Source organism: Gopherus evgoodei, unplaced genomic scaffold (genome assembly GCF_007399415.2).
Source record: "Gopherus evgoodei ecotype Sinaloan lineage unplaced genomic scaffold, rGopEvg1_v1.p scaffold_79_arrow_ctg1, whole genome shotgun sequence".
Lineage (NCBI taxonomy): Eukaryota > Metazoa > Chordata > Testudines > Testudinidae > Gopherus > Gopherus evgoodei.
The window spans coordinates 257,689-285,276 of NW_022060100.1; the positions used below are offsets into that span (position 1 = coordinate 257,689).

General features: G+C 47.6%; 1 protein-coding gene across 1 annotated transcript; it reads left to right on the forward strand.

Annotated features, from left to right (window-relative positions):
- The first annotated feature begins 24,674 nt into the window (after window positions 1–24,674).
- On the forward strand, window positions 24,675–26,867 carry LOC115643946 (zinc finger protein 239-like). The gene is made up of 3 exons (XM_030547970.1): window positions 24,675–24,711; window positions 25,081–25,653; window positions 25,906–26,867. The coding sequence occupies exons 2-3, from the start codon at window positions 25,128–25,130 to the stop codon at window positions 26,259–26,261; spliced, it is 882 nt and encodes a 293-aa protein (XP_030403830.1). The 5' UTR covers window positions 24,675–24,711; window positions 25,081–25,127; the 3' UTR covers window positions 26,262–26,867.
- Window positions 26,868–27,588: the final 721 nt, after the last annotated feature.

Here is a 27,588-nt window from a genome sequence, read left to right on the forward strand (position 1 = left end):
CCGAGACAGACGTGGTACCCTCACCTTCTCTGCATGTCCTCCCGTCACCCATGGGCTCTCCCCAACAGACCAGACCTCCTTTACCAGGACAACAGACGAGTCCTTCACCCCCAGCTCCAAAAGCTCCACCTCACAGCCTGGTTCCTTCGTGGTTCCAAACCCATGAACTAGCCTGTTCCGAGCAGGTCCAGCATGTCCTCTTGCACAGTAGGAGAGACTCCACTCATAAAACCTACCTTCAGAAGTGGAGACATTTAGCTCTTTGGTGCTCGCGTAACCATTTAGCACCCAATAATATGACCCTCCCTAACATTCTAGACTATCTTCTGAAACTAAAACAAGACGGACTCTCAATCAGCTCCATCAAAGTGCACCTGGCGGCACTTACCACCTTCCGTGACCTATTGGATGGGTACTCACTCTTTAGACACCCTACCATTAAATGCTTTCTCGCTGGCCTGCAAAATCTTTACCCTGAAATTCATCCAACAGTGGCTATATGGAATCTTAATCTCGTACTTCATGCCCTCATGAAACCTCCATTTGAGCTGTTGGCTACATCCTCTCACCTCCATATGTCCATGAAGGTGCCTTTCCTAGTTGCCATAACATCAGCAAGGAGAGTTGGTGAAATGAGTGCCCTCATGGCCCACCCTCCCTACACAATCTTCTCCAAAGATAGTCACTTTGAGACCACATCCTAAATTTCTTCCTAAGGTGGTGTCAACCTTCCACCTCAACCAACCTATATACTTACCTACTTTCTATCCCAAACCTCACAAAACTCCACAGGAAGCAACCCTGCATACTCTCGACGTGAGGAGAGCAATTGCCTTTTATTTAGAATGGACTAAACCATTTCACACGTCTCCATGACTCTTCGTTTCCATTGCCGAAAGAACAAAGGGCATAGCTGTCTCTAAACAACGTCTATCCAAGTGAATCTCTGACTGCATCAGATCGTGTTACCGTGCGAAGAATCTTCAACCGCCCGATAACATTAGAACTCATTCCGCTAGAGCCAGGTCTGCATCCATTGCCTTCTTACACAACCTTCCCATTCCTGATATCTGCAAGGCGGCTACATGGTCATCTGAACACACATTTGCAAAACACTATGCTCTCATGCAAGACACCACGGCAGACGCAATAGTAGGCCATACAGTACTATCTTCAATACTCCCTGCCGCATCTCCAAAGTCCCACCAACCTTACTGGGTACTGCTACACATTCACCTAGAGTGGAGCACCCACAGGGACAGCACTCGAAAAAGAAGAGAAAGTTATTCACCTTGCAGTAACTCAGGTTCTTCGAGATGTGTCCCCCTGTGTTTGCTCCACTGCCCGCCCTCCTCCCCTCTACTTTGGAGTACTCGTATGATGCTCCACGGTAGAGAAGGAACTGAGGAGGGTTTGGGGCGCACGCACTCAGGAAGATTCCAACTAGACAGGAGATACCCTCTGGGTGCGTGTGCCCCAGCCAGGCACTGCTACCAAAAATCTCTGATTGACAGCACCGGGATGCACCATCACCTAGAGTGGAGCACCCACAGGGACACACATCTCGAAGAACCTCAGTTACTGCAAGGTGAATAACTTTCTCTTTGTGGAGCAGAAAATAACCCAGCTCCATGGGTCTGGGAAAACTGACCAGCCTCATAGTGCTGGAGCCCGACCTGATTAACCAGTGGTGAGAGATGAAGGGGGCACACACCTGTGAGGCTTAGGGAGATTCTCCTCCCTTCACATCCAGCTCTTCAGAATGGGGAGGGTGTTGGGCGTCCTACCAGGGAGCTGTCTCTGGACTCTGCTAAGGGCTCCATCTCCTGAATCAGTCTGTGGCTAGTAGGTGTGTGATGGCTTTGCTAGGAGAGAGGAGGAGCTCTCTCTTTGTTCCCTCCCCCTGGTGTTTCCTGGATGTGCTGAGCAGGGTGGGGGTGGGACTTTGACTGCAATCCACCCAGAGTTCCTGTTTGGCTCCTGTCCCCCATGTTCAGGGGGACTGTGAGTGGGGCAGCAGGTACTGAGTGTTGGACTCTTGCTTTTTCAGAGGCCGGTGACCTTTGAGGAGGTGGCTGTGTATTTCACCAGGGAAGAGCGGGATCTACTGGGCCCCACTCAGAGAGCCCTCTACTGGGATGTCATGCAGGAGAACTATGAGAATGTGACCTCGCTGGGTAAGGGTTACTCTCCCCTCAGTTCTTGGAATGGGAAAAGAAGAGATAATGGTTCATGCCAGCCACACAATGCCACCTCTGCTCTGCCCTGTTTCAGCATCACCCCAATATGCCAGTGACACACACGCTACCAGAGACCCTCCCCTGCTGCAGAACACTTTGGGAACAGAGCGCATGAGCCGTATCGCACGATGTCAAATATCTCCTGTTTGCTCAAGTAAAACTGAGGATTAGGTGCTGCATAATCAGCAGAAGCTTCCTACCCCTGACCTCTCAAACCCTGAGCCTTCTCCACCCAGACCACAATTATGCTTGGGGTGTAACGAGAAGGCTCCTGGAGTCAGAGCTGCTGGTCCAGGGTTACTTATTACACAGACAGTCCGTGTGTCCTTGAATACTAGTTGCGGGTATCCAGAGAAGGAAGCTCAGTGGCAGATTTAGCATTAGTGGGGCCATGTGCTCAGCTCCATTTTAGGGATCCCTCCTTGGGACACAGGCAAGAAAAAGAACATTCTCTCATTTCCCTCCCACCCCTATTTTTCTTTTTTTTTTCTTCCTCCTCCTCCTATAAGTAATAGGAAGTAAATGAGGTCCCTTGATTGTTTTTGTAGTCTGAGTTTTCCACAGACCACTTGAAAATCGCTGAGCGTCTCATTGCACCACTTAATGATCTTTCCAAATATTGTTTGTACTGTTTGCTAACTATTGTAAAGCGCTCTGGATAAGAGCCCTTTATAAAAAAAAAAAAAATTAAATGTTTGAGTGCAGGGTCTGGCCAGGAGTTAAGGTGTGGGAGGGGGCTCAGGGCTGGGGCAGGTGGTTGGGGTGTGGAGCGCTTACCTGGGACAGCTCCTGTTTCATGCAAGCAATGCAGGTGGGGATATGGGGGCGCAGGAATCAGGGTTAGCCGGAGGCTTCTGGGAGGGGTGCAGAGTCAGGGTTCTGGGGTGTGTGAGGGGCATGGGGCTGGAGAGGGGAGTGGTTATGGGTGGTTGCAGGAATCAGAGAGGGCAGGGAACTGGAGTGTTTTTGAGAGGAGTGAAAGAGAAAGGGCTGGAGGTGTGAGAGGGGGTGCAGGGTCTGGGAGGGAGGGTGCAGGAGCAGGCTGGAGATTGGGGTACAGGGTCTGGCCAGGTTTTAGGATGCAGGAGGGGGCTCAGGGTTGGGGCAGGACATTTGAGTGTGGAGTGCTTACTTAGGGCAGCTCCCATTTGGTGCGAGAGATGCAGCTGGCAATGTGAGGGTGTGTGTGCAGGAGCTCCCATATTTGGTGTTCAGAGTGTGGGTGAGGATGTGTGGGGGGGTGCAGGAGTCAGAGCATGGGGTATGAGGGTTGGGTATGTGGGAGGGGGTGCAGGAGTCAGGGCTGGGGTCCTGGGGGTGCTCCCATCTCCCTGTCCTGGGTGGCTCACAGCAGGGAGTGGGGAGGTATATGATAGGAGAGAGCTTTGTAAAGCAGTGAGCAAGCGACCAGGAAGCTTTGCAAACAGGGCTGCTAACGGGGAGTTTCATGAGGGAGTTTGGAAGAGAGCGAGGTTCTCTTGCCATTCTTTAAACCATTTAAGCTATAATACAAACTTCTTGGTTGAAACACAAACCCTGTTGTTAACCTAGGTAGCTGTAGGAGATGATGCAGGCAGAAGCCCAGCAGGAGAGTGGGGGCTATCCTGTTTATTGCTCTCAATGTAGCATGTATGATTACCTGCCCTGTGGGCGGGTGGCATATGTGTGCATTCAGTGCAAGGAGCTCCTGGCCCTCAGAGACCGCGTGGAGGCTTTGGAGGCCAGGGTGGTGGAACTGGAGACGCTAAGGGAGGCAGGGAGGTATGTTGATGAGGCTTTCCAGGACACTTGTAGATTTCTCCTACCTCCGGTCAGACAGCCACTGTGCTATTGAGGAGGATGAAAGGCCCAGGGAAGGAGAGCAGTCTGTGGGAGTGTTGCAGGCACAGAGGGTGCCCAAGGCAAGCAACAGTGGTTCGTTTCCCAGAGTGCGTAGCGCCAATAAACACGCCAGGGTGGAGAAGCAAGCAAAGTTTATTTGAGATTTTAAAGCGGTGCAGGGAGGCTGATGCCTCAAATCAAGCACAGCTAAAACAAGCAGTCTGTTCCTTTATATTCCATGAAAACTTTTTTTGCTAACAATTCCCCGTTTTCCCTCCCTCTTCTGTCCGGCTGCAGCATTCTTTTCTCACACACTTCTTTGTCTTTTCCCTTCCTCTCTCCCTTTCTGCTGCAGAGACATGTATGCTGTATCTAAAAGCGGCCTTGAAACTTGCTTCAATTTAGCTCCAGTGTATTACAGCAGGGAACTGGCTGTTACAATCAGAAAACTAACTGCTGACATTACATTTTACAGCTTTTAACATATTAGGTTACACTAGGTTACACAAAGTGTTTAACATGGAGGAACATTGGTTCATTGAGGCCTGAACAGGAGGGCTTCATCGGCACTCGTGATTTTCCACCCTCCCGAGTTACCTAGGGTTATGCCTAGTGACACCAACAACTTCCTTCTTTGAGAACACTCAACAAACTTTTGGCTGAGTTTTTTTATACTTTAAGGACAAAAAGCGATTAAGCTCTAGGGAGCTGGAGTGCTTTACAGCAAGCAAGCAAGAGGAGAGTAACAATACACAACAGCACACCAGTGAGCAGGAGGCGAACAATGCCTCCCCTTAGTCCTCCCAGGTTGGGTAACCAGTCTCAGAGGAAATTAGAAATAGTGGGCTTTCTTTCCTGGGCCTTTTACTGTTTAAAAGTGTTTGGCTGACAGGATGTGCTTGTTAATATTGTGTGTGTTTTCTGGGACATAAGTACAGCATTTATTTCCTATACAGGCACACACCCCGCCCTGTGAAGCCACACTTTCACTCAGGAAGTGTCCACGTATGTCTTTATGATTACAGATTAGATGATATTTTTGATGCGTCTGTAAGGGCAGTGGGCCAAGTCTGGTACTTAAGATTACTTCGAATGGCCATCAGCTGGTTATTCAGGAAATTCCGAATTTCTAAACATACTAGATCCCACTGCAATGCCTTTCCAGCCTTAGTTATATTTAATACCATTTTTTCTTGATGTAGTACTATAATACACCTGTTATTTAACTATTCTCAGGTACTTTTAAAATGCATTGACATTAATAGCATGGGGGGAGGGTTATATTATTAGTTACTTTTCAGGACACAGGGCGCAGCCTGTAGAATAAACCCCAAGCTTCAATTAAACCACATTCCCAAGCACAGGTTTCACAAATGTTCTCCCGCCAGTGTATAATTTTTTGGTTTTTTACCAGGGTTAGTTTTTAATGTTCTTTTTAGTCAGGAATTTCCAGACTTATGCAATTTTTGAGTGTTTCTTTTTTTTTTTTTCCAAAACAGTTGTGGTTTAGCATTCTACAGGGGAGAGGTTACCAGCACATTACCCTGTAATGGTTTTGATTTTTTAAGAAAAATTAAAAGGCACAGTAGATGTGTCAGTGGACAAGGGAGAGGTTACTAGCTCTTTACCTTGTACTTTTTCCCTACCGTCCAGAAGGCACAGTGGAGCTAGAAGGAGAAATAGGCTAAACCTTAATAGGAGAATTCTCCCAAGGTGGACGGGTCTTTTTGCAGTGAGAATCATGGGTCCAACCAGTTAGCCTTTGGCACTTTACAGCGGTGTTGGTAGTCAGCAGGGCTTAATAAGGGCCTTTTTAGCATGGAGCCAAAGCAGTTTTTTGTTGGTGGACGTTTACATCATTAGTTTCCTGGTTCCAAGGAGTGGCAGGGCTGCTAGGGTTTTTGGGTAGCGCTTGCTTACCTGTGAGAAAAGAAACCTAACACATTTTATTAGTGCCTGGCAGTGTTTTGCAGATTTTATAGCTGCGTGGGCAAATTTAAGCCCTTCTTTTTCTGGTTGTTAGCCAAGTCTTAACTGTGAGCAGTGTCCTTGAATGGAGTTAGTGTTTTATTTATAGCCTGAGCTTGCTAACTAATTACTTTTTTCAGTTAACTTATTTTGTTTTTTGTCCTTTTTTTTTTTTTTGGCTTTTTTTAACCTGCAAAGGAAACTTTTACTTTTTACTTATACACCTTTTTTCCAACAATGAACACCTACACATTGTTATTATACAGTACATTAGTTTTATTATTTAATATATGCCACACATACCCTTTTACTAAAACAACCTTATTACAGAACTTTGGAGCAACAAGCTAGAACAAGCACACCCACTTGGAGGAGTTCACTCAATACAACCTCTAGTCCAATAGCTTCCCACCTTCCCCAGCCCTCTGGCTAGAAATCTGAGGTAGCCAGAAAGATCCCATATACAATGTGGGGAGTGGGTTAACTTTTCATGTCTTTGCTTCCAAAGACTGTTGGTATGCAAATTTTAACAACATTTTTTGCAATTAACAGTTTGACCAATGAAGTTTCTTTTTCTTACTTAAGGAAATGCATTAGACTTTAGTATATCACATTCTCCTGATTTATCCAAACACTTTGTATTCCAAGTTGAACAAAACAAGTATTTGCATTTTAATTTAACCTTTTTGTTTGATTTTAAACTAGATTATTCTATGAAATTATTAAACACAACAATTCCAGCCACAAGACAAAACACCACAAGACAGAACATAGAACACAAAACATAATTCCTATTGTGCCAGTAAATACATGGTACGTAGAATGCTGTTCAGCTGGCATTAGTTTTCTTTGATTATTTGAAAGACAAAAAAAAACCCAGGGGTCTACCCCTTCTGGGCAGACAATTATTGCTTAAAATATACAAATACCCTTGTTGACTTCAGGCAAAACAGAGGAATTACCTTATATTTTCTTGTATTTGTTTCATAGGCAGCCCAGGTTTTTAATTACATAACACTGTATACATTCTTTCACTAATTCAACTAAATTTTTCAGAGCCAAATTAAATGATTGCAATTTAATAATTTTTTTGCCTGAATTTATTTTTAAACATTTTATAAACACCAAGAACTTTTTTTTTTGGAATTTTTACAAAGTTTAATTGCTATTTTCTTCAGCAACTACAGAGTTAACTTTTTACTTTTTCTTAAATTACTTGCTTGTCTTTCAACAGCCACTTTTATTAACTTAACTTACCATTTCAAGTAAGTCCTGGGTATTTGAAATCCCCATGTTTACACTTACTGACTTTTTTCTTTCACTACACCCTCAAAGTTTTTCAACCTGTTTTCCAATTTCTCTGTCTGTTGCCTGCCTGCCTGGGCCCTATTCTGCTTTTTTTGCTGAACCGTTTCTTCCATGGGCACCAACTTGTTCCACTACCAGTTTAGCTCGGAGGGTGGGCTTTTTAACTAGCCCGCACCCCTCCTGTACTCTTCCCTTAAACATTCTTACTTACAAGACTACCCGAGTCATCCCTCGTGAGGCTTGTCACCTGGATAAAAACACATGGCCCATTGGGCAAAGGCCATTTACTTAAGATATAATCCAAACCCCTTTAGAGGGTTTACCCAGAGACCCATCCATCTGTCTGCTGACACTTAAACAGAAAAGAGAATTACACAGAGCAAAGGAACTTACAGTCTAAGCCAGACTTTCCCACTTCTATACACTGACCGCTACAGGGGACGGGACAGAATGATCTCAATTCGACCTCAGAGCTTCCTCGCACGCATCACTTCCATTTCAAGGAATTACAAACGAGAGGTTCAGTTTCGTCCACAATCCTAACGCCCAAATGAACAGAGCAGAAAAACAACAGTAACCGGTTAAACAGAACAGAACCAGAACCAGATAGCGTTTTTTAATTCTATTAGGACTCACTTTTACTCATGCAGTTTTCAACATATAACACCAACAGTACCAAGCAAAGCAAAGATAAAATAACAAGGGTAAAACAAATAGATGGTGTAAATTTTTCAGGGCTGCGCCCTTCTTAATTGCTTACCAAACTGTGACAAATTTTTGTTACCAGTCTGTTCCTCGTGTCAGGTCATCAGACTGACACTACAGGATCGTTGGGGGAAGATAAAGAAAACACACCATATAACTGAATTTTAAAGCTTCATTAATAAAATAATAAAACAACAACAGAGAGTGTTGGGAATGCTCCCACATCACTAAGGAAAACATTAATGCCCCAAGCCCTAAGCCCCTTTCATACTCACACACGTACGTTCAGACTGGCCACTTCTGTGTATAATGTTCAGAGAAGGGGGAGAGGTGGACGGGAGATTATTCTGTATACAGCTTGTCCAGAATTTTCAACATGCTTCTGCTCTTGGGAGGGCTGTTCTCTTACACCCTGGAATTTCCTGCGGCGTCTCTTTCAGAGATTCCAATCCAGATCAGCTGCCTGTGGCTTCTTCAGTGTCACCAAGCCACACCGGCTCCGGGGTCACAAAGGCACACTGTTGGATTTTACTGGACAGTTAAGCTTTGCAAATGTAATTTCAGTTCTGTAACTTGTATTGCCTTTGGTTCGCCTCTTTCTATATTTTTTCCTTCACAGCCAGCTGGGGCCAAAAGCAGTTTTTCTTTGTACTTAGCATAGTCTGTGTTGATTTTTGACCTTGAACGCAGAGCAACTTTCTTTTTATCCTTGGGCCAAGCCGAATTTTAAATTAAACCGTTCCTTTCCTCAATAGACAAATTGCTCACACTGTCAGACTCTTTTTGGTGATTAAACGCTCCTCTTAGATGTATGATTTTATTTAGATTGAAGGTACCTTCTAGTGGGCACTGTTTAGATGGATTTTCACGCGTGTAAATATTTCAATTTTCTAAATACCTGCAGGTTGTTGAACCATAATGTACATACATGTAATATGCGGGGGTACCCTTAGGGGGTGAGGTGGAAAGTTTAGACTGTTCCCCCACCCATTTTCCACGTACACACAGGGAGGGTGCCCTGTCCGCGCTAGCGGCTCATAAACTAAGGATTTTTTCCTACAGGGTACTTACACAGGAGAGGCTAATGAGGATGGCCACGACCCTCCTACACCTCCCTTCAGCAAAGAGTGTTGGCTAGTCTCTGGGAGACGGCGCCGCTTACTCTGATTGCATCCAGTGAGATGATCAGACTGTCAGTAGCCCACACAGAAAGGAAAGGGGGAGGGAAAGGGGGAAGCAACCAAAGTTTATTTGAAATTTCAAAGCGGTGCAGGGAGGCTGACGCCTCAAATCAAGCACAGTTAAAACAAGCAGTCTGTTCCTTTATATTCCATGAGAACTTTTCTTACTGACTAACAATCCCCCGTTTCCCCTCCCTCTTCTGTCCGGCTGCATTTTCTTCTCACACACTCCGTGGTCTTCCCCCTCTCTGTCCCCCTTTCTGCTGCAGAGACATGTATGCTGTATCTAAAAGCGGCCTTGAAACTTGCTTCAATTTAGCTCCAGTATGTTACAGCAGGGAACTGGCTGTTACAATCAGAAAACTAACTGCTGACATTACATTTTACAGCTCTTAACATATTAGGTTACACTAGGTTACACAAAGTGTTTAACATGGAGGAACATTGGTTCATTGAGGCCTGAACAGGAGGGCTTCATCGGCACTCGTGATCTTCCACCCTCCCGAGTTACCTAGGGTTATGCCTCGTGACACCAAGAGGAGCAGAGGGAAATTTTCCCATAATTGGGACCCTCCTTCCAGATGGTGTTGGGGTAACCTCTTGTACTGAGGTTACTTTGTCAGGGAAGGGAACTCCAGTCATTAAGCAAATGCAGCTGTTAGTAATGGGAGATTTGATCATTAGAAACAAGGATCGCTGGGTTTGTGATGACCGGGAGAACCGTATGGTGACTTGTCTGCCTGGTGCAAAGGTTGTTGATTTCTCGAGGCCTCTCGATAGATTTATTTGTAGTGCTGGGGAGGACCTGGTGGTCATGGTACATGTAGGAACCAATGATGTAAGGAACGGTAGGTGAGACATCCTGGAGGCCAAATTTAGTCTGCTAGAAAGGAGACTGAAATCCAGGATCTCTATGGTGGCCTTCTCAGAAATGCTTCCAGTTCCACACACAGGGCCAGGTACGCAGGCAGAGCTTCAGAATCTCAGTGTGTGGATGAGATGATGGTGTGGAGAGGAGGAGTTTGGATTTATTAGTAACTGGGGAAACTTTGGGGATGGGGGAGCCTATACAGGAAGGATGGACTCCATCTAAACCAGAGTGGAACCAGACTGCTGGCACTTAATACTGAAAAGGTTGCAGAACAGTTTTTAGACTAAGAGATGGGGGAAAGTCAATGGCTGCAGAGGAACTCGTGGATGGGACAGAGACTTGTCTTAGGGAAGAATCTAGTGATAGAGATTTTTCTAGTTTTAATCAGGAAGAGAGGCTGGAAGAGGATAAAGTAGGGGCCAGATCAGGCGGGAAGCATTCACACACAAAAGAATCAGATGCATCAGAAAAGGGCAGACAGATAAAGAGTGACAAGTTTTTAAAGTGCTTGTACACAAATGCTAGAAGTCTAAATAATAAGATGGGTGAATTAGAGTCTCATGTTAAAAAAGGATATTGACATAATGGGCATCAGAGAAACCTGGTGGAGTGAGGACAATCAATGGGCACAATCATTCCAGGTTACAAAATATATTGGAAGGACAGAGCAGGTCATACTCAGGCGGGTGGGGAGGGGAGTGGCTCTGTATGTTAAAGAAAATGTAAACTCAAATGAAGTAAAAACCTTAAATGAAACAGCATGTTCCATAGAATCTCTATGGATAGTAATTCCATGCTCTAATAAGAATATAACAATAGGGATCTATTATCGACCACCTGTCAAAGAGTGATAGTGAGGATGAAATACGAAGGGAGATTAGAGAGACTATCAAAATAAAGAACTCCATAATAGTGTGGGATTTCAGTTATCCCCAGATCAGGACAAAACGCAGAGACAAAATTTCAGGATATTTTAAATGACTGCTTCATGGAGCAGCTGGTAGAAGAACCCGCAAGGGGAGAAGCAGCTCTCGATTTAGTCCTGAGTGGAGCGCAGGATCTAGTCCAAGAGCTAACTATAACAGGACCGCTTGGAAATAGTGACCATAATGTAACAGCATTTTAACATTCCTGTGGTGGGAAGAACAGCTCAGCACTGTGGCATTTAATTTCAGAAAGGGGAACAATGAAAAAACGAGGGGATCAGTTAAACAGAAATTAAAAGGTACAATGACTGGAGTGAAATCCCTGCAAGCTGCATGGACACTTTTCAAAGACACAATATTAGAGGCCCAACTTAAATGTATCCCCCAAATTAAAAAACACAGCAAAAGAACTAAAAAAGAGTCACTGTGCTTTAACGACCATGTAAAAGAAGCAGTGAGAGATAAGGCATCTTTTAAAAAGTGGAAGTCAAATCCTAGTGAGGTAAATAGAAGGGAGCATAAGCACTGCCAAATTAAGTGTAAAAATGTTATAAGAAAAGCCAAAGAGGAGTTTGAAGAAGGGGCTAGCCAAAAACTCAAAAGGGAATAACAAAATGTTTTTTAAGTACATCAAAAGCAGGAAGCCTGCTAAACAACCAGTGGGGCCACAGGATTATTGAGATACAAAAGGAGCCCTTAAAGAGTATAAAGTCATTGCGAATAAACTAAATGCATTCTTTGCTTCAGTCTTCCTGGCTGAGGATGTTGGTGAGAGTCCCAAACCTTTTGTGGGTGTCAAATCTGAGGAACTGCCACAGATTGAAGTGTTAGTAGAGGAGGTTTTTAGAACTAATTGATAAACTTAACTGTAACAAGTCACCGGAACTAGATGGTATTTACCCAAGAGTTCTGAAGGAACTCAAATGTGAAATTGGGGAACTATTAGCTATGGTTTGTTACCTGTCCTTTAAATCGGCTTCTGTACCCAATGACTGGAAGATTGCTAATGTAACACCAATATTTAAAAAGGGCTCTAGAGGCGATCCTGGCAGTTACAGACCGGTAAGTCTAACGTCTGTACCAGGCAAATTAGTTGAAACAATAGTAAAGAATAAAATTGCCAGGAACATAGAAGAACAAAAATTGTTGAGCAAAAGTCAACATGGTTTCTGTAAAAGGGAAATCATGTCTTACTAATCTATTAGAGTTATTTGAAGGGGTCAGCAAACGTGGACAAGGGGATCCAGTGCACGTAGTGTACTTAGATTTCCAGAAAGCCTTTGATAAGGTCCCTCACCAAAGGCTCTTACATAAATTATGTTATCATGGGATAAGAGGGAAGATCTTTTCATGGATTGAGAACTGGTTAAAAGACAGGGAACAAAGGGTAGAAATAAATGGTAAATTTTCAGAATGGAGAGGAGTAACTCGTGGTGTTCCCCAAGGGTCAGTCCTAGGACCAATCTTATTCAACTTATTCATAAATGACCTGGAGAAAGGAGTAAACAGTGAGGTGGCAAAGTTTGCAGATGATACTTGTGATGATGCAGTTCTTGCGGGACCCAACTAAGAGTGCCAATTCAGGACAAATTGCTTAAAACAGGGCAGTTACAGCCCAAGGCTGGGGGTTTTCCACCTCTAAGGCAAACCAAACCAGCCAGACAAAGAGGACTTTGGTTTCACCCCACTGGTTAACCACAAGTCACACAAGCAATTCCCTTAGACACTTCAGTCTTCCAGTATCACCAGCAGTGCCACTCGTCCTGGGGATGAATGGTTATGAAAACCAGCACCCCAATAAAAGAAAAAGGTTCTCTCGATCTCAAAGAATCAAGCTCCAGACCCAGGTCAATGTACACATCAGATCTTACCCACAAATCACGCTATTGCCAATCCTTTAGAATCTAAAATCTAAAGGTTTTTTCATAAAAGGAGAAAGATAGAGCTGAGAGCTAGAATTGGTTAAATGGAATCAATTACATGCAGTAATTTCAAAGTTCTTAGTTCAGGCTTGTAGCATTAATGGAATAAACTGCAGGTTCAAATCAAGTCTCTGGAGTATATCCCTCTCTGGGATGGGTCACTCAGTCCTTTGTTCAGAGCTTCAGTTTGTAGCAAAGTTCCTCCAGAGGTAAGAAGCAGGATTGAAGACAAGATGGAGATGAGGCATCAGCCTTTTATAGGCTTTTCCAGGTGTAAGAACGCTGCTTTGTTCTTACTGTGGAAAATTACAGCTAAATGGAGTCTGGAGTCACATGAGCAAGTCCCTTTGATTTCTGGGTCATGGATTTACTTTCAGAGTATTTTAGGAGACTCTTCGAAATTGAGTGTCTGTGACATTAAGCACAGTATAGTCTGGATTGTTGAACAGCTCTGTCCCCTCAGTTCCCCAAGCTGGGGTGCCTTTTCCACTGCTCTGCTGTGAGAGCAGCCACTCCTGAGCAGTTCATACACAGTCTCCAGCATGTAACTCACTCCCACTACACAGTTTTAAGTGCTGCTAGTCAGCAACTCCCGAATTACAGTACCTCACAGGAGAACCCCAGAAGATTCTTTGCTCCCAGACTTCCCCCAGAAATGTGCATCTTGCCCTGTCCAGCACACTCCTGAACAATGGGAGCTCATATGAAATCTGTTGTTTCATCAGTGGAAAATGCCATGCACCAGCCTTTTTATTCCAAATGGAGTTTCCAACACACTTTAATCCAAACACACTGGTTTGATTAAAAAAGGAAACAAAATTATTAACTATTGAAAAAAAAGATTTTCAGTGACTACAAGTAATGAGGCCTAAAAGTCAGAATTGTTGATGAAAGAAATGCAAGATAAAACACAAACTAATGTTTAACTTAACAAGCTAAAATAGGTTTAAATCAAATGTTTCTCTCACCATCTACTAAGACAGGCTGGTTTTCCTTTCAGCCAGGACTCCCCCTAAGCTGCCCCTGCCGCCCACATTCAGTTCTTCAGGAGTTGTCATGAGCAGAGGGAAAGGGAAGAGAGAGAGAGTCTCATGCATTTTCCTCACCTCTTTTTATAATTCAGTCCTTTGTAGTAGAAACCACTTCAGTTCCCAGCTGAGTCACGGTGACAGGCTGTCATAGATATGAGCTTCAAGTGATCCCTGTGATGAAATGTAAATGTCATCTTCACACCTTCCCCCTGGTGGAGAATGGCTATTTGATCAGCTGTTCGCCTTGCTGTCTCTGAGGAACTTAGGGTTAGGGTTGTTGCCGGCACAGATAGTGCCCGAGGGCAAGCAACAGCGGTTTGTGGCCCGGCATGCGTAGCGCCAATGAACACAGCAGGGTGGAGAAGCAAGCAAAGTGTATTTGAGATCTCAAAGCAGTGCTGGGAGACTTGGCACACCTCAGATCCAGCACACCTACACAAGCGGCTTTTCCCTTTTTATAAGCTTTTTTTTTCCTTCCCCCCACCTCCTTTCCCTGTAGCAGTTACATTACGCAATCTTGGCTGCAGAAGCTCGTTAGTAATATTCCCTTCTGCAAGTTATCTTGTACGCCTTATCACTACTGCTTTAGACTGGTTTGAGCTGTGCTGCAACTGATAACTTACTGTCACACATTTAATTGCACAGCTGCTAGCTTTCTAGATTAAGTAGAGTTCAACATGGAGGAGCTTTGGTTCACTGAGACCTAGAACAGGGGGGCTTCATCGACACTCGTGGCCTTCCCCCCACCCGAGTTACCTAGGGTTATGCCTAGTGACACCAACAACTCTCTCCTTTGAGAACACTCAACAAACTTTTGGCTGAGTTTTTTTATACTTTGAGGACAACAAAGCGATTAAGCTCTAGGGAGCTGGGGTCATTAATGAGGGAGTATAGCGGGATTTTCTGGGGAACAGGAGGTACAAATTCTATGTAGGAGTGCTTTACAGCAAGCAAACAAAAGGAGAGTAACTATATACAACACCACACCAGTGAGCAGGAGGCGAACAATGCCTCCCCTTAGTCCCCCCAGGTTGGGTAACCAGTCCCAGAGGGAATCAGAAATAGTGGGTTCCCCTTTTTGGGCCTTCCACTGTTCAAAAGCCTGTTTGGCTGACAGGATGTGCTTGTTAATATCCTGTGCGTTTTTTGGGACATAAGTACAGCATTTATCCCCCATGAGGGTGCACACCCCGCCCTGTGAAGCCACACTTCCTCCCAGGAAGTGTCCACTTATGTTTCCATGATCATAGATTAGATGGTATTTCTGATGCATCTGTAAGGGCAGTGGGCCAAGTCTGGTAATTAAGATTACTTTGAATGGACATCAGCTGGTCATTCAGGACATTCCGAATTCCTAAACATACTAGATCCCACTGCAATGCCTTTCCAGCCTTAGTTATATTTAATAACCATCTTTTCTTGGTGTAGTACTATATTACATCTGTTATTTAACTATTTTCAGGTACTTTTAAAAGTGGCTGTTGGAAAACAAGCAAGTAATTTAAGGGAAAGTAAGAAGTTAACTCTGTAGTTGCTGAAGGGAACAGCAGTTGAACTTTGTAAAAATGCTAAAGAAGAAAGTTCTTGGTGTCTGTAAAATCTTTGTAAATAAATTCAGGCAAAGAAATTATTGGATTGCAATCATTTGATTTGGCTCGAACAAAGAAAGAGAGAGATCAAAGACTGCGGACTCTCTTGATGGAAGCGGCACTGAATCCGGTACCTTCAGCGGAGCCGGCCACCTCTACACCGGCACCGGACTGCGCCGGCACCGGAAAGACACCCGGGCACCACCCATCCCCGGCACCGAGATCCGATCAAAGACCTTCGACGTCTGCGACATCATCTCGGCAGGCTCGAGTGGAGCGCCCGGCACCTACCTCTGCCCGGCACTGTCTGCAGGGTTGCCGTCGACTCCAGGCTCGGAAGGTCCGTCGAGTCCAGCCCCTCCAAGCTCCCCCTTAAGATCTGGTGTCGAGCCATTAGTCCCGTCCACGCCGGAGACCTTCGTTTCAGCGCGAGACTTGATAGCTCTGACTGAGCCATCCCAGCCTCAACCCCCGGTATCCCCAGTGCGGGTCATCTCCAGAGGCAAGCCGATGTTGAGAGCGCCATCTCTGGAATCCAGGCGTCGATCGCCTTTGAGGCCCCGACGACGTGGACGCTCGTGCTCTCGGCGCCGCTCGCAGTCCCGGCACCGCTTTCCTAGGTGGCACGGGTCGCATTCGCGGTGCAGGTCAACATCGGTACGGTCCCGGTCTGGCTCTTCTCCAAACCGGCACTGGGACTCTAGGAGCCATTTGCGTCGGCGATCAACTCCCTGGTCGACCTCCCGGCACCGAGCAGGTGGCAGGTCCCGGTCCCGGTCGACTTCCCGGCACCGCGTCGGTGGTAGGTCCCGGTCCCCAGCGCCATCCCGGCACCGTATCGGATGTAGATTGCGGTCCCGATCATGGCACCGAGCTGGAGGCAGGTCCCAGTCCGGATCCCGGCACCGAGTACCAGACCAATCCCGGTCCCGGCACTGGTATGGCTCCCGGTACCGATCCTCAGCACCGAGAAGATCGTCGGCGTCAGGACTGAGGGAGGCCTATCAGCCGAGTTCAGCACCTCCATGGCCTTCGAGGCAGCCATCGGTCTCCTCTCAGGCGGACAGTGTTTATACGCTGGGCCCGGACAGACATGCGGCCCTCTTCCAGGACCCTCCGCCTCAAGACCAAGGGCCACAGCAGTGGGGGTTTTGGACTCCCTGGGCGTACCATCAAGCCCAGGGTCCGCAACATACTTCTCCCCGGCCTGTGGCAGACCAAAGACCACCAGAGTCAACGCTGTCTCGCCCCCCTCCCTCTCCAGAAGGCGAGGACAGGTCCAGCCACCAGGACCCAGAGCTCCCTCCGCAGCTGGAGGGCCGGGTCCAGACGGAACCCCCTGTGAACGCTCTGCTGCCAGGGGTCTCCTCGTCATCTTCACCTGACGAGGCAGTGGCAAGCACCTTGTCCTCCAGCCCTCCCCCTCTCAACCTCAGGGCACATCAGGACCTCCTCAGGCACGTGGCGCAAAACTTAAATTTACAAGCGGAGGAGGTCACTGAGATCGAGGATCCGGTGGTCAGCATCCTCTCCACAGATGCTCCCACCAGGGTTGCTCTGCCTTTCATTAGGACCATTCAGGCCAACACCACCACTATCTGGCAGTCACTGGCCTCCATCCCTCCTACCGCACGAGGCGTGGAGAGAAAGTACATGGCCCCCTCTAAGGGCTATGAATTCCTGCACGTCCACCCGACACCATGCTCCCTCGTGGTACAGTTGGTGAACGAGAGGGAGCGCCATGGACAAGAGGCCCCAGCACCCAAATCTAAGGAGGCAAGGCGGATGGACCTCCTAGGCCGTAAAGTCTATTCGGTGGGGGTGCTACAGCTCAGGGTCTCCAATCAACAGGTCCTCCTTAGCCGCTATTCGTTTAACTCCTGGTTAGTGGCGGACAAGTTTAAGGAGCTGTTGCCGCAGGAGGCACATCAAGAATTTGCGGCGATTCTTGACGAGGGCAAGAAGGTCGCAAGGACCTCGCTGCAGGCCTCATTGGACGCTGCAGACTCGGCCGCTCGGACCCTTGCCTCAGGGCTTACAATGCGCCGCATATCCTGGCATCAGGTCTCTGGCCTTCCGCCGGAGCTCCAGTATACCATCCAGGACCTCCCCTTCGAAGCCCAGGGCCTGTTTTCAGACAAGACAGACCCCAGGCTAAAGAGCCTTAAAGACAATCGCATCATCATGCGCTCTTTGGGATGCATGCACCCATGACGCAGCGCAGACCCTTCCGGCCGCAGAACCAGCAGCAACAACACCGGCCGTATCCCCAGTTCCGCCCACGGCAGGACCTTAATAGGCGCCGGGGCAGGAACAGTAGGCGCAGACAGTCGGGTGGCCAAGGGGGGCAGAACCAAGGCTCCTCCAAGGCCCCACCCAGACCCAAGCCTTCATTTTGAAGGTGCGCCCGAGGGCGCAGTACCAGTTTCCCCTTCGGATCCTTCCCCACAGTTTTCCGACCGTCTTTCGTTTTTCCTCTAGGCGTGGACCCGAATAACATCAGACCGCTGGGTCTTATGCACTGTACAGGCCGGTTACCGCCTGCAGTTTTCATCGCCCCCCCTCACCCCCCACCCTCGTCCCTCTTCAGGGACCCCTCTCACGAGCAATTCCTCAGTCAGGAGGTACAGACGCTCCTCGACAAGGGAGCCATAGAGGAGGTTCCAGAGAGCGAGAAGTGCAAGGGGTTTTATTCTCGTTACTTCCTGATCCCCAAGGCCAAGGGAGGCCTCAGGCCTATCCTCGACCTGCGAGAAATCAACAAGCATATGGTGAAGTTGAAGTTCCGCTTGGTATCTCTGGGGACCATCATCCGATCGCTGGATCCTGGAAACTGGTATGCTGCCCTCGACATGCAGGACGCTTACTTTCATATCGCCCTATTTCCACAGCACAGGCGTTTCCTTCGCTTCGTGGTTGACCGCAAGCATTATCAATTTGCGGTCCTCCCATTTGGCCTTTCTACGGCCCCAAGGGTATTCACGAAATGCATGGCAGTCGTCGTTGCACATCTTCGGCGCAGCCGCATTCACGTGTTCCCCTACCTCGACAACTGGTTGGTCCGCGGCACATCAGAGCTGCAGGTCCGCGACCATGTCCGCAGGATCAGCAACCTCTTTGCTGCCCTAGGCCTCATTGTCAACATGGACAAGTCCACTCTGCTCCCCACGCAGAGGATAGAGTTCATCGGGGCCATTCTGGATTCCACCTTGGCCAGGGCCTTGCTACCATTGCCCAGGTTCCAGTCGCTATCGGCCATCATTCTGCGCTTGCAGGCGGCCCCCCTGACCTCCATAAGAACATGTCTGACCCTCCTGGGCCATATGGCGGCCTGTACGTCCATGACAGCATATGCTCGACTCCACATGCGGCCTCTCCAATCTTGGCTCATCGCGCAGTACCGGCCGGCCAGACATTCATTAGACACAGTTGTCACCATCCCCCAGGGGGTGCTGGACTCCCTCCGGTAGTGGCTAGACCAGTCCGTCATGTGTGCAGGGCTCCCGTTCCATCCTCCCCAACCCTTGGCATTCCTGACGACGGATGCCTCAGATCTGGGATGGGGGGCGCACAGCGGAACCCTGAGGACTCAGGGCCTATGGTCCCCCCAGGAACTGGACCTCCACATCAACATACAGGAGTTGAGAGCGGACCGTCTTGCTTGTCAAGCATTCGTCCATCTCCTTCAAGGTCGCTGTGTCGCGGTGTTCACCGACAACACGATGACCATGTACTATATCAACAAGCAGGGCGGCACCAGATCCTCTCCCCTATGTCAGGAGGCGACGCGGCTCTGGGAATTTTGTATAGCCCATGCCATTCACCTCATGGCCTCCTACCTACCTGGAGTATGAAACACACTGGCAGATCGCCTGAGCAGATCCTTCCGCTCACACAAGTGGTCCCTTCGCCCGGATGTTCGCCTTCTCACTCTTCCAGAGGTGGGGTCGTCCCCGGATGGATCTCTTCGCGTCCAGGGAGAACAGGAAATGCCAGGCATTCTGCTCCTTTCAGGATCGGGAGCCCGGGTCATTAGCGGACGCCTTCCTTATCCCATGGGCAACCCATCTGTTTTATGCATTCCCTCTGTTTCCGCTGGTCCACAAGGTCCTCCTCAAGGTGCACAGGGACAGGACTTGTGTGATTCTGATAGCCCCAGCGTGGCCCAGGCAACCTTGGTACCCCATGTAGCTGGACCTCTCGATAACCAACCCAGTTCCCCTGCCCCTTCATCTGGATCTGATCACCCAGGACCACGGCAGGCTCTGTCACCCGGGCCTTCGGTCTCTGCATCTCATGGCGTGGCTCCTGCGTGTCTGACCAGCTCCAAGTTACGCTGCTCTACCCCGGTTCAGGACGTTCGCCTGGGCAGTAGGAAGCCTTCCACTAGAGCTATGTATTAAGCCAAGTGGAAGCATTTTTCCTGCTGGTGCTCGGAGAAGGGCTTTCTCCCTATGGAGGTTTCCATCGCCAACATTCTGAACTACATCTGGTCCCTCAAGGTCCAGGGTCTGGCGATATCGTCCCTTCGGGTTCACCTAGCGGCCATCTCCACCTTTCATCCAGGAGGAGATGGCCGTTCTGTCTTCTCCCACCCTATGGTGGCGAGATTCCCGAAGGGGCTGGAACGTCTCTACCCACAGGTCCGTCCCCCTGCCCCTTCATGGGATCTCAACCTCGTTCTGGCTCGGCTCATGGGCCCTCCATTTGAGCCGTTAGCGACTTGCTCCCTGCTCTACCTCTCCTGGAAGACCGCCTTTCTAGTGGCCATCACCTCAGCTAGACGGGTGTCGGAACTCCGGGCTCTCACGGTAGACCCCCCGTATACGGTCTTCCATAAGGACAAAGTGCAGCTGAGACCGCACCCGGCCTTTCTCCCTAAGGTGGTCTCAGCCTTTCACATTAACCAGGAGATCTTCCTTCCCGTCTTTTTCCCAAAGCCCCATTCGTCCCGCAGGGAGCAACAACTCCACTCACTGGATGTCCATCAGGCACTAGCGTTTTATGTGGAGAGGACCAAACTGTTCCGCAAGTCCCCCCAACTCTTCGTGGCGATAGCAGACCGTGTCACAGAGGATATCCTTCTGGGTAACGTCCTGTATCAGGACCTGTTATGACTTGGCTCACATCCCTACGGGCCGTGTGACTGCACGCTCTACCAGGGCGCAGGCGTCATCACTGGCTTTCCTTGCCCGAGTGCCGATCCAAGAGATCTGTAGGGTGACGACCTGGTCATCGGTCCACACTTTCGCTTCCCATTATGCCCTGGTCCAGCAGTCCAGAGATGACGCGGCCTTCGGCTCAGCAGTGCTCCATGCCGTGACTTCTCACTCCGACCCCACCGCCTAGGTAAGGCTTGGGATTCACCTAACTGGAATGGATATGAGCAATCACTCGAAGAAGAAAAGATGGTTACTCACCTTTGTAACTGTTGTTCTTCGAGATGTGTTGCTCATATCCATTCCACACCCGCCCTCCTTCCCCACTGTCGGAGTAGCCAGCAAGAAGGAACTAAGGAGCGGGCGGGCCGGCAGGGGTATATATCAAGCGCCATGGCAGCGCCACTCTAGGGGGCGACCTGCCGGCCCACTGGAGTTGCTAGGGTAAAAAGTTTTCGGCAGACGTGCACGCGCGGCACGCACACCTAACTGGAATGGATATGAGTAACACATCTCGAAGAACAACAGTTACAAAGGTGAGTAACCGTCTTTTCTGTAACTTGCATTGCCTTTGGTTTGCCTCTGTCTATACTTTTTTTCTTCACAGCCAGCTTGGGCCAAAAGCAGTTTTTCTTTGTACTTAGCATAGTCTGCGTTGATTCTTCACCTTGAGCGCAGAGCAACTTTCTTTTTATCCCTGGGCTAAGCTGAATTTCAAATTAACCCATTCCTTTCCTCAATAGACAAATTTGCTCACGCTGTGTCAGGGCTTTTTGGTGATTAAACGCTCCTCTTAGATGTATGATCTTATCTAGATTGAAGTACCTTCTAGTGGGCATTGTTTAGATGGATTTTTACACGTGTAAATATTCCAATTTTCTAAATACCTGCAGGTTGATGAACCATAATGTACGTACATGTAATATGCTGGGGTACCCTTAGGGGGTGAGGTGGAATGTTTAGACTGTCCCCCACCCATTTTCCACTTACACACACAGGGAAAGTGCCCTGTCCGCACTAGCGGCTCATAAACTAAGGATTTTTCCCTATAGGGTACTCACACAGGAGAGGCTAACGAGGATGGCCATGACCCTCCTACACCTCCCTTCAGAAAAGAGCGTCGTATAGTCTCTGGGAGACGGCGCCGCTTACTCTGATTGCATCCAGTGAGATGATCAGACTGTTAGTAGCCCACACGAAAAGGAAAGGGGGAGGGAAGATGGGTACACACACTCCAAGACCCAGGTAGCTTCCTCACCGGATGATGCCAGGCTGAGTCAGCCCACCATGGGTCAGATCTCCTTAAAGATCCACTAGTTACTGGGCTTGCATTAGAGTAGTCCTGGTCATGAGCTTTCGCTTCACAGGGTACTCTGGGCGTCTTCCGGTAACAGTCACTCACACTGGCCCCCAGTACCATTTTGCATCTGATCTTGCTTTTTAGCTACAACAGGGAGAGAGTGCACTAGGACATAGGGTCTCCCCTTTCTAGACAGGTCCCTTCTTTGTTTCTGCACTATCCCTAACCTGCTTTTGAATCCTTGCACTCCGTCAGACAAGGGGAAGAACAGGAGCTATGGTGGGGGATTTTTTTTACAAGAGCTCTTCATACAAACAGCTTCAGAAGCTACCCATTTGCTGACAAAACAGGAGTAATTGGAGGATCATGTTATAATTAAGTGATCCTTCCTGTGGCCACCTTTTCTGGTCCTCTAGTTGATATTGAGGCCAGTCTACTGTACAGAACTTTTTCAGTTTATTCTTAGTTATTGGATCCGAGCCAAACACCTTCCAATTCACTAGAATGCATTCTAAGGGTGTACACCATACCTGGCGCCCCATACCATGCCCTTGACCCATTATATGATGCTCTATCGTCTAATGGGAATTACAACGACTGGGCATCCCCAGCCTCGAATTACAACGACTGGGCGTCCCCAGCCTCGGGCAAAAGTCCACAGTACTGGACTATTCCTACCTTATCCAAGGGACCGGTTCCTCATCGTCGCCCTCAACTGCTTCTCCACTACTTGAGCGCGTTGCACCGTAGTGCCCTCTGGGGTCAGTCGAAGTGCGTCTCCACCGAGGCCCCCGGTGAAGTCACCAGTGTGCACTGGGCGTTGGTCGTCGCCGCGATCCATTGACCACCAGGAGGGATCCGGGCAAGGTTAATTTTCAGCCTCGAGCCCACCGTTGGGCGCCAAGAACTGTTGCCGGCACAAAGTGCCCGAGGCCAAGCAACAGCGGGGGGGCGAGATCCGTCACCCGGTGTGCCGTGCCAATAAACACACCAGGGTGAAGAAGCAAAACACAACTTTATTTGAGCTCAAATAAGGTGCAAGGGAGAAATAACAATCTCAAATCCTACACGCCCGCATGCAGGTGGGGCAGTAGTATTTTTGCCCCTCCTTGTATCTTTCTTTTTGTACTTTTCCATTGTGTAAGCTACTTTCTCATGCATATGGCCTTGGCCATAACATCTGTTTTTCATTTGTCTTATCTAGCATAAGCGATATCTAGTACTAACTGGTCTTGCTAACTACGGCCTTATTGTTTAGCAGTCAGCTCATAACACAGGTGGTTACAGTCAGCACATTAATACAGAAGGTTACAAAAGTTTAGTGAGGCTAACACAAAGGCTTTTAACATGGAGGTACTTTGGTTCACACAGGCCTCAAGCAAGAAGATTTCTACCTAGTGGCACAACAAAATTGTATCCCACTACCCTAATTAACTTAAACCTAGCAAAATTAATTATACAGCAGACAAAAACAATTAGAAAACCAGACTGATTAACATTGTAAAAGTGGTGGCCATAAAGATAAAACAATACAAAAATGAGGGTTTCACAACCACAAGCATTTAGAAGTGATTTCTTGCCAAACAGGCTGCTTTCAGACTAAGTTTTCTTTAACCATCTTAAGATCTGTTTCTTTATCTGGTGGTGATGGGCGCTACCCGGACAGGATCATCTTCCTAACAGCCCAATAGCACCTTATTTCAGTGTGACTGGTTTGGCATGTGAGGATGTGACCCTTCGCTTCTCAGCTTATGGCTGCCCCTGCTGCTTAGCCAAAGGCCTTAGCATAAGAACAAGGCTTCAGACTGTCACAGTAAGAGAAGGCCCTTACAAATACAAACAGTGATTTTTATTCTTTGTTTTCATACTCCTATAAGTAGCTAAGTGATAAAAATACACCTAAGTTCTTAAACTATAGGCTTTACAGGCAGGCCTGAATATCTCTATTCTAACAGTGGGTTCTATCCCTTCCCCCATTCTGTGCCTGTCTTGTGTATTTAGACTGTAAATTCTTCAGGGCATGGGCCATCTACTCTGTGTTTGTACTTTACCTAGGGGTATGGCTACATTTGGAATTTCAAAGCGCTGCCCTGGCAGCGGTGCGGGAGCGCTACCGCGGCAGCGCTTTGAAGTGTGAGTGTAGTCGGAGCGGCAGCGCTGGTAGAGAGCTCTCCCAGCGCTGCATGTAAACCACATCCTCTACGGGTGTAGTGTGCAGTGCTGGGAGCCGCGCTCCCAGCCCTGCCACCCTGATTACACTGACGCTTTACAGCGCTGTATCTTGCAGCGCTCAGGGGGGTGTTTTTTCACACCCGAGCTCGAGAGTTGCAGCGCTGTAAAGTGTGAGTGTAGCCATGGCCTAGCACAATGGGGACCCACTGTTAGTTGCTCCTTAGCACTAATGTAATGAATATGATTTAAAATCATAATAACTCTCCTGCCACTTTGAGCCAAGGAAGCTGGCCTTAGGATATTACTGCTTAACAATGAGCTGGGAGTTAAAACCATGGACTATTCTTTGTGACAAGTATCCCACAAATTCTACTGACCTCCATTGTTTTCTTTGCCTGCAGTAGGGTTTCCAGTTTCCAAACCTGAAGTGATCTCACAGCTGGAACGAGGGGAAGAACCGTGGGTCCCAGACCTCCAGGGCTCTGAGAAAGAAGTGCTTCCAAGAGCTGCCTGCACAGGTGAGGACTTGGTTAAACCAACTCAACAACTGTGTGGGAATGCAGGAAACATTTGGGATGCCCTACAAAGACCCCATGAGCTCTCCAAGTTCAGGATTATTCCCTGCAGATATGGAATCATTATGGCAGATGTGACTCATGGCTTCCCTTCTATTCTGACTGACAACTGGCACCAGGGTGCTCCCCGATCTCACTTTCTCCTGAGTGTTCTCATGAGATGCAGACCAAAACTGATCCCTTCCTCTCTCCTCTGGGGAAGATTTTGGGGAAAATCAGCTCCTGATAGGTTTGATCTCTCCCACACATATTTTGGATTGTTCATCCCTTTTTCCATTTCTCTCTCTCAGATTTTCATTCTTTCCGGTGCAGGTAGTGATCTATGTCTGGATTCTCTCTGTTTCCTATCAAGTGATGAGATGGTGAGTCAGAATGAGGAGGAGAAACCCCATCAGGAAGATACTGATCAAACAGAACCACATGGAACTTTATCAGGAAGATCCAAAGGGAATGTTTCCAGGAGTTGTGCACTCCCAGAAAAAACAAAAGCCTGTGAGACTCTGCACAGGCCAGAGGGACACTTTAGTAGCCTCTCAGACCTTGTAACAAGCAACAGAATCAACTTGGAAGAGATACGCTACACATGCCATGAGTGTGGGAAAAGCTTCAATCAGAGCTCTACCTTTATCAGACATCAGACAATCCACACAGGTGAGAAACCTTATGGATGCGCTGAGTGTGGGAAATGCTTCAGTCAGAGCTCAAACCTTATCACACATCAGAGAATCCACACAGGAGAGAAGCCCTACACATGCTCAGTGTGTGGGAAAATCTTTAGTCAGCACTCAAATCTTATCACACATCAGAGAATCCACACAAGAGAGACGCCTTATACGTGCGCTGAGTGTGGGAAAAGCTTTATTCACAGCTCACACCTTATCACACATCAGAGAATCCACACAGGAGAGAAGCCCTACACATGCTCAGAGTGCGGGAAAATCTTTAGTCAGAGGTCTGCCCTTGTGAGACATCAGAGAATCCACACAGGAGAGAAGCCCTACACATGCTCTGAGTGTGGGAAAAACTTCACTCAGTGCTCTGCCCTTATCACACATCGGAGAATCCACACAGGAGAGACGCCTTATACATGCGCTGAGTGTGGGAAAAGCTTTAGTCGGAGCTCACACCTTATCACACATCGGAGAATCCACACAGGAGAGACGCCCTACACGTGCTCTGAGTGTGGGAAAATCTTTAGTCAGCGCTCAAACCTTATCACACATCAGAGAATCCATACAGGAGAGACGCCCTACACATGCTCAGAGTGCGGGAAAAGGTTTAGTCAGAGCTCTGCCCTTATGAGACATCAGAGAATCCACACTGGAGAGACACCCTACTCATGCTCTGAGTGTGGGAAAAGCTTTAATCAGACCTCAAACCTTATGAAACATCAGAGAATCCACACAGGAGACACGCCTTATACACATGCTCTGAGTGCGGGAAACGGTTCAGTCATTGCTCAAGGCTCACTAGACATCAGAAAATCCACATGAGAGAGAATTGTAATAAATCCCTTGACTAGGGTTGGCCAAAACAATTTAAAAAAACAATCACATTTGCTAATTCCCACATAGTGATTTTGCATCATCTTCATCGTGGTCTCTCATCTCCACCAGATCAGTTGCCTTCTTCTGCCTTTTGAAGTTCACTCTTCTTTGGGGTCAGTCCTATGATCTTTTCTATCAAACTTCTTTTCTTTTGAGTCATAGCAGTGTGTATCCCTCCAGCCAGGAATGTTCATCAGTTCCAGGTTAGGGAGAGAGGTTTGATCCCAGCAAGGTACACTGAGGCAAAAACTACCTGTGCCTTCCATCCACTAGGACTGTACATGGCGTTGGCTGCTCAAGTTAGTCATCTTGGTGTAAAAAGTTGTAGTGTAGATGCAGCCCAGGTGCAGTGGTTGGCATTAGCTTTCCCTTTGACCTGACCTAAACTCCATCACTGTTCCTAGTCTAAACTAACCCTGAGCATCACGGGTTCCCCCATTTCAAAGCAATTCTTAGTCATCAAGTTCTCCCTTGGGGAACAAATTGTTTCATTCCCAGTTGCTCTGATGTTGCTTCAGGTTGTGCTGGAGACCAGATATTTTTATTATCATTTTCCGCACATAAAATATATTGAACTATAATAAAGAGCAGGAACAGGGCAGGGATAGGGAAAAATGTCATTTCATCCATTGTAACAACAGACGTAGTTAGGGTAAGTCAGAGGGATTCCTTTATTCCCCATCACTATCCTTCAATCCGTGCTAGAACCTAAGAATCCTTTTCCTTTCCCCAGTTGTGGGATGGGAGACTTCCAAAAGTGCTCCCTGTGCTATAGCACATGGTTAAGCTCAGAAAATAAACCCCAAATATCCCCTGAGCTTTGTTTTTTGAATTCTGTATTTCCGATTACTTTAAGCCTGGGCATTGTGATTATTTACCAGTTTCTCTAGCACTGTTCCTACCACTGTTTCTGTAACATATTTTGTTTTTTATGGGACAGGGTTGTTATTCCTTTGCCTAACGCCAACGTTGAAAACCAGGGTGTCTTGTTTTCTCTGGCCCCTCCCCACAGACAAATCTGGCAGGGTTGAACCTGCCTGGAGCAAACAAAAAGCCCCACCAGTCACACACACAAAGCAGATAGACACACACAAGAAGCAGAAGAAACTGAATTATTTGAGCTATCAGCATTTCCACTTTCACACAGCATGTTAGTTCTGAAAATTGTTTTAATTTGTTTATTTTCTTGGAACCAGAATTGGGGAAAGAGAACACTGGAGTCAGTGGAATTACAGAAGGAAGGGATAAGTCTCATGATTCGTCACTAACCAAA

Coding starts and splice junctions, on each gene's coding strand:
- LOC115643946 (XM_030547970.1), top strand. CDS start 25,128: ATGGTGAGTCAGAATGAGGAGGAGAAACCCCATCAGGAAGATACTGAT. Junction 25,654..25,905: donor CAGCTCACACCTTATCACAC/ATCAGAGAATCC, acceptor ACCTTATCACAC/ATCGGAGAATCCACACAGGA.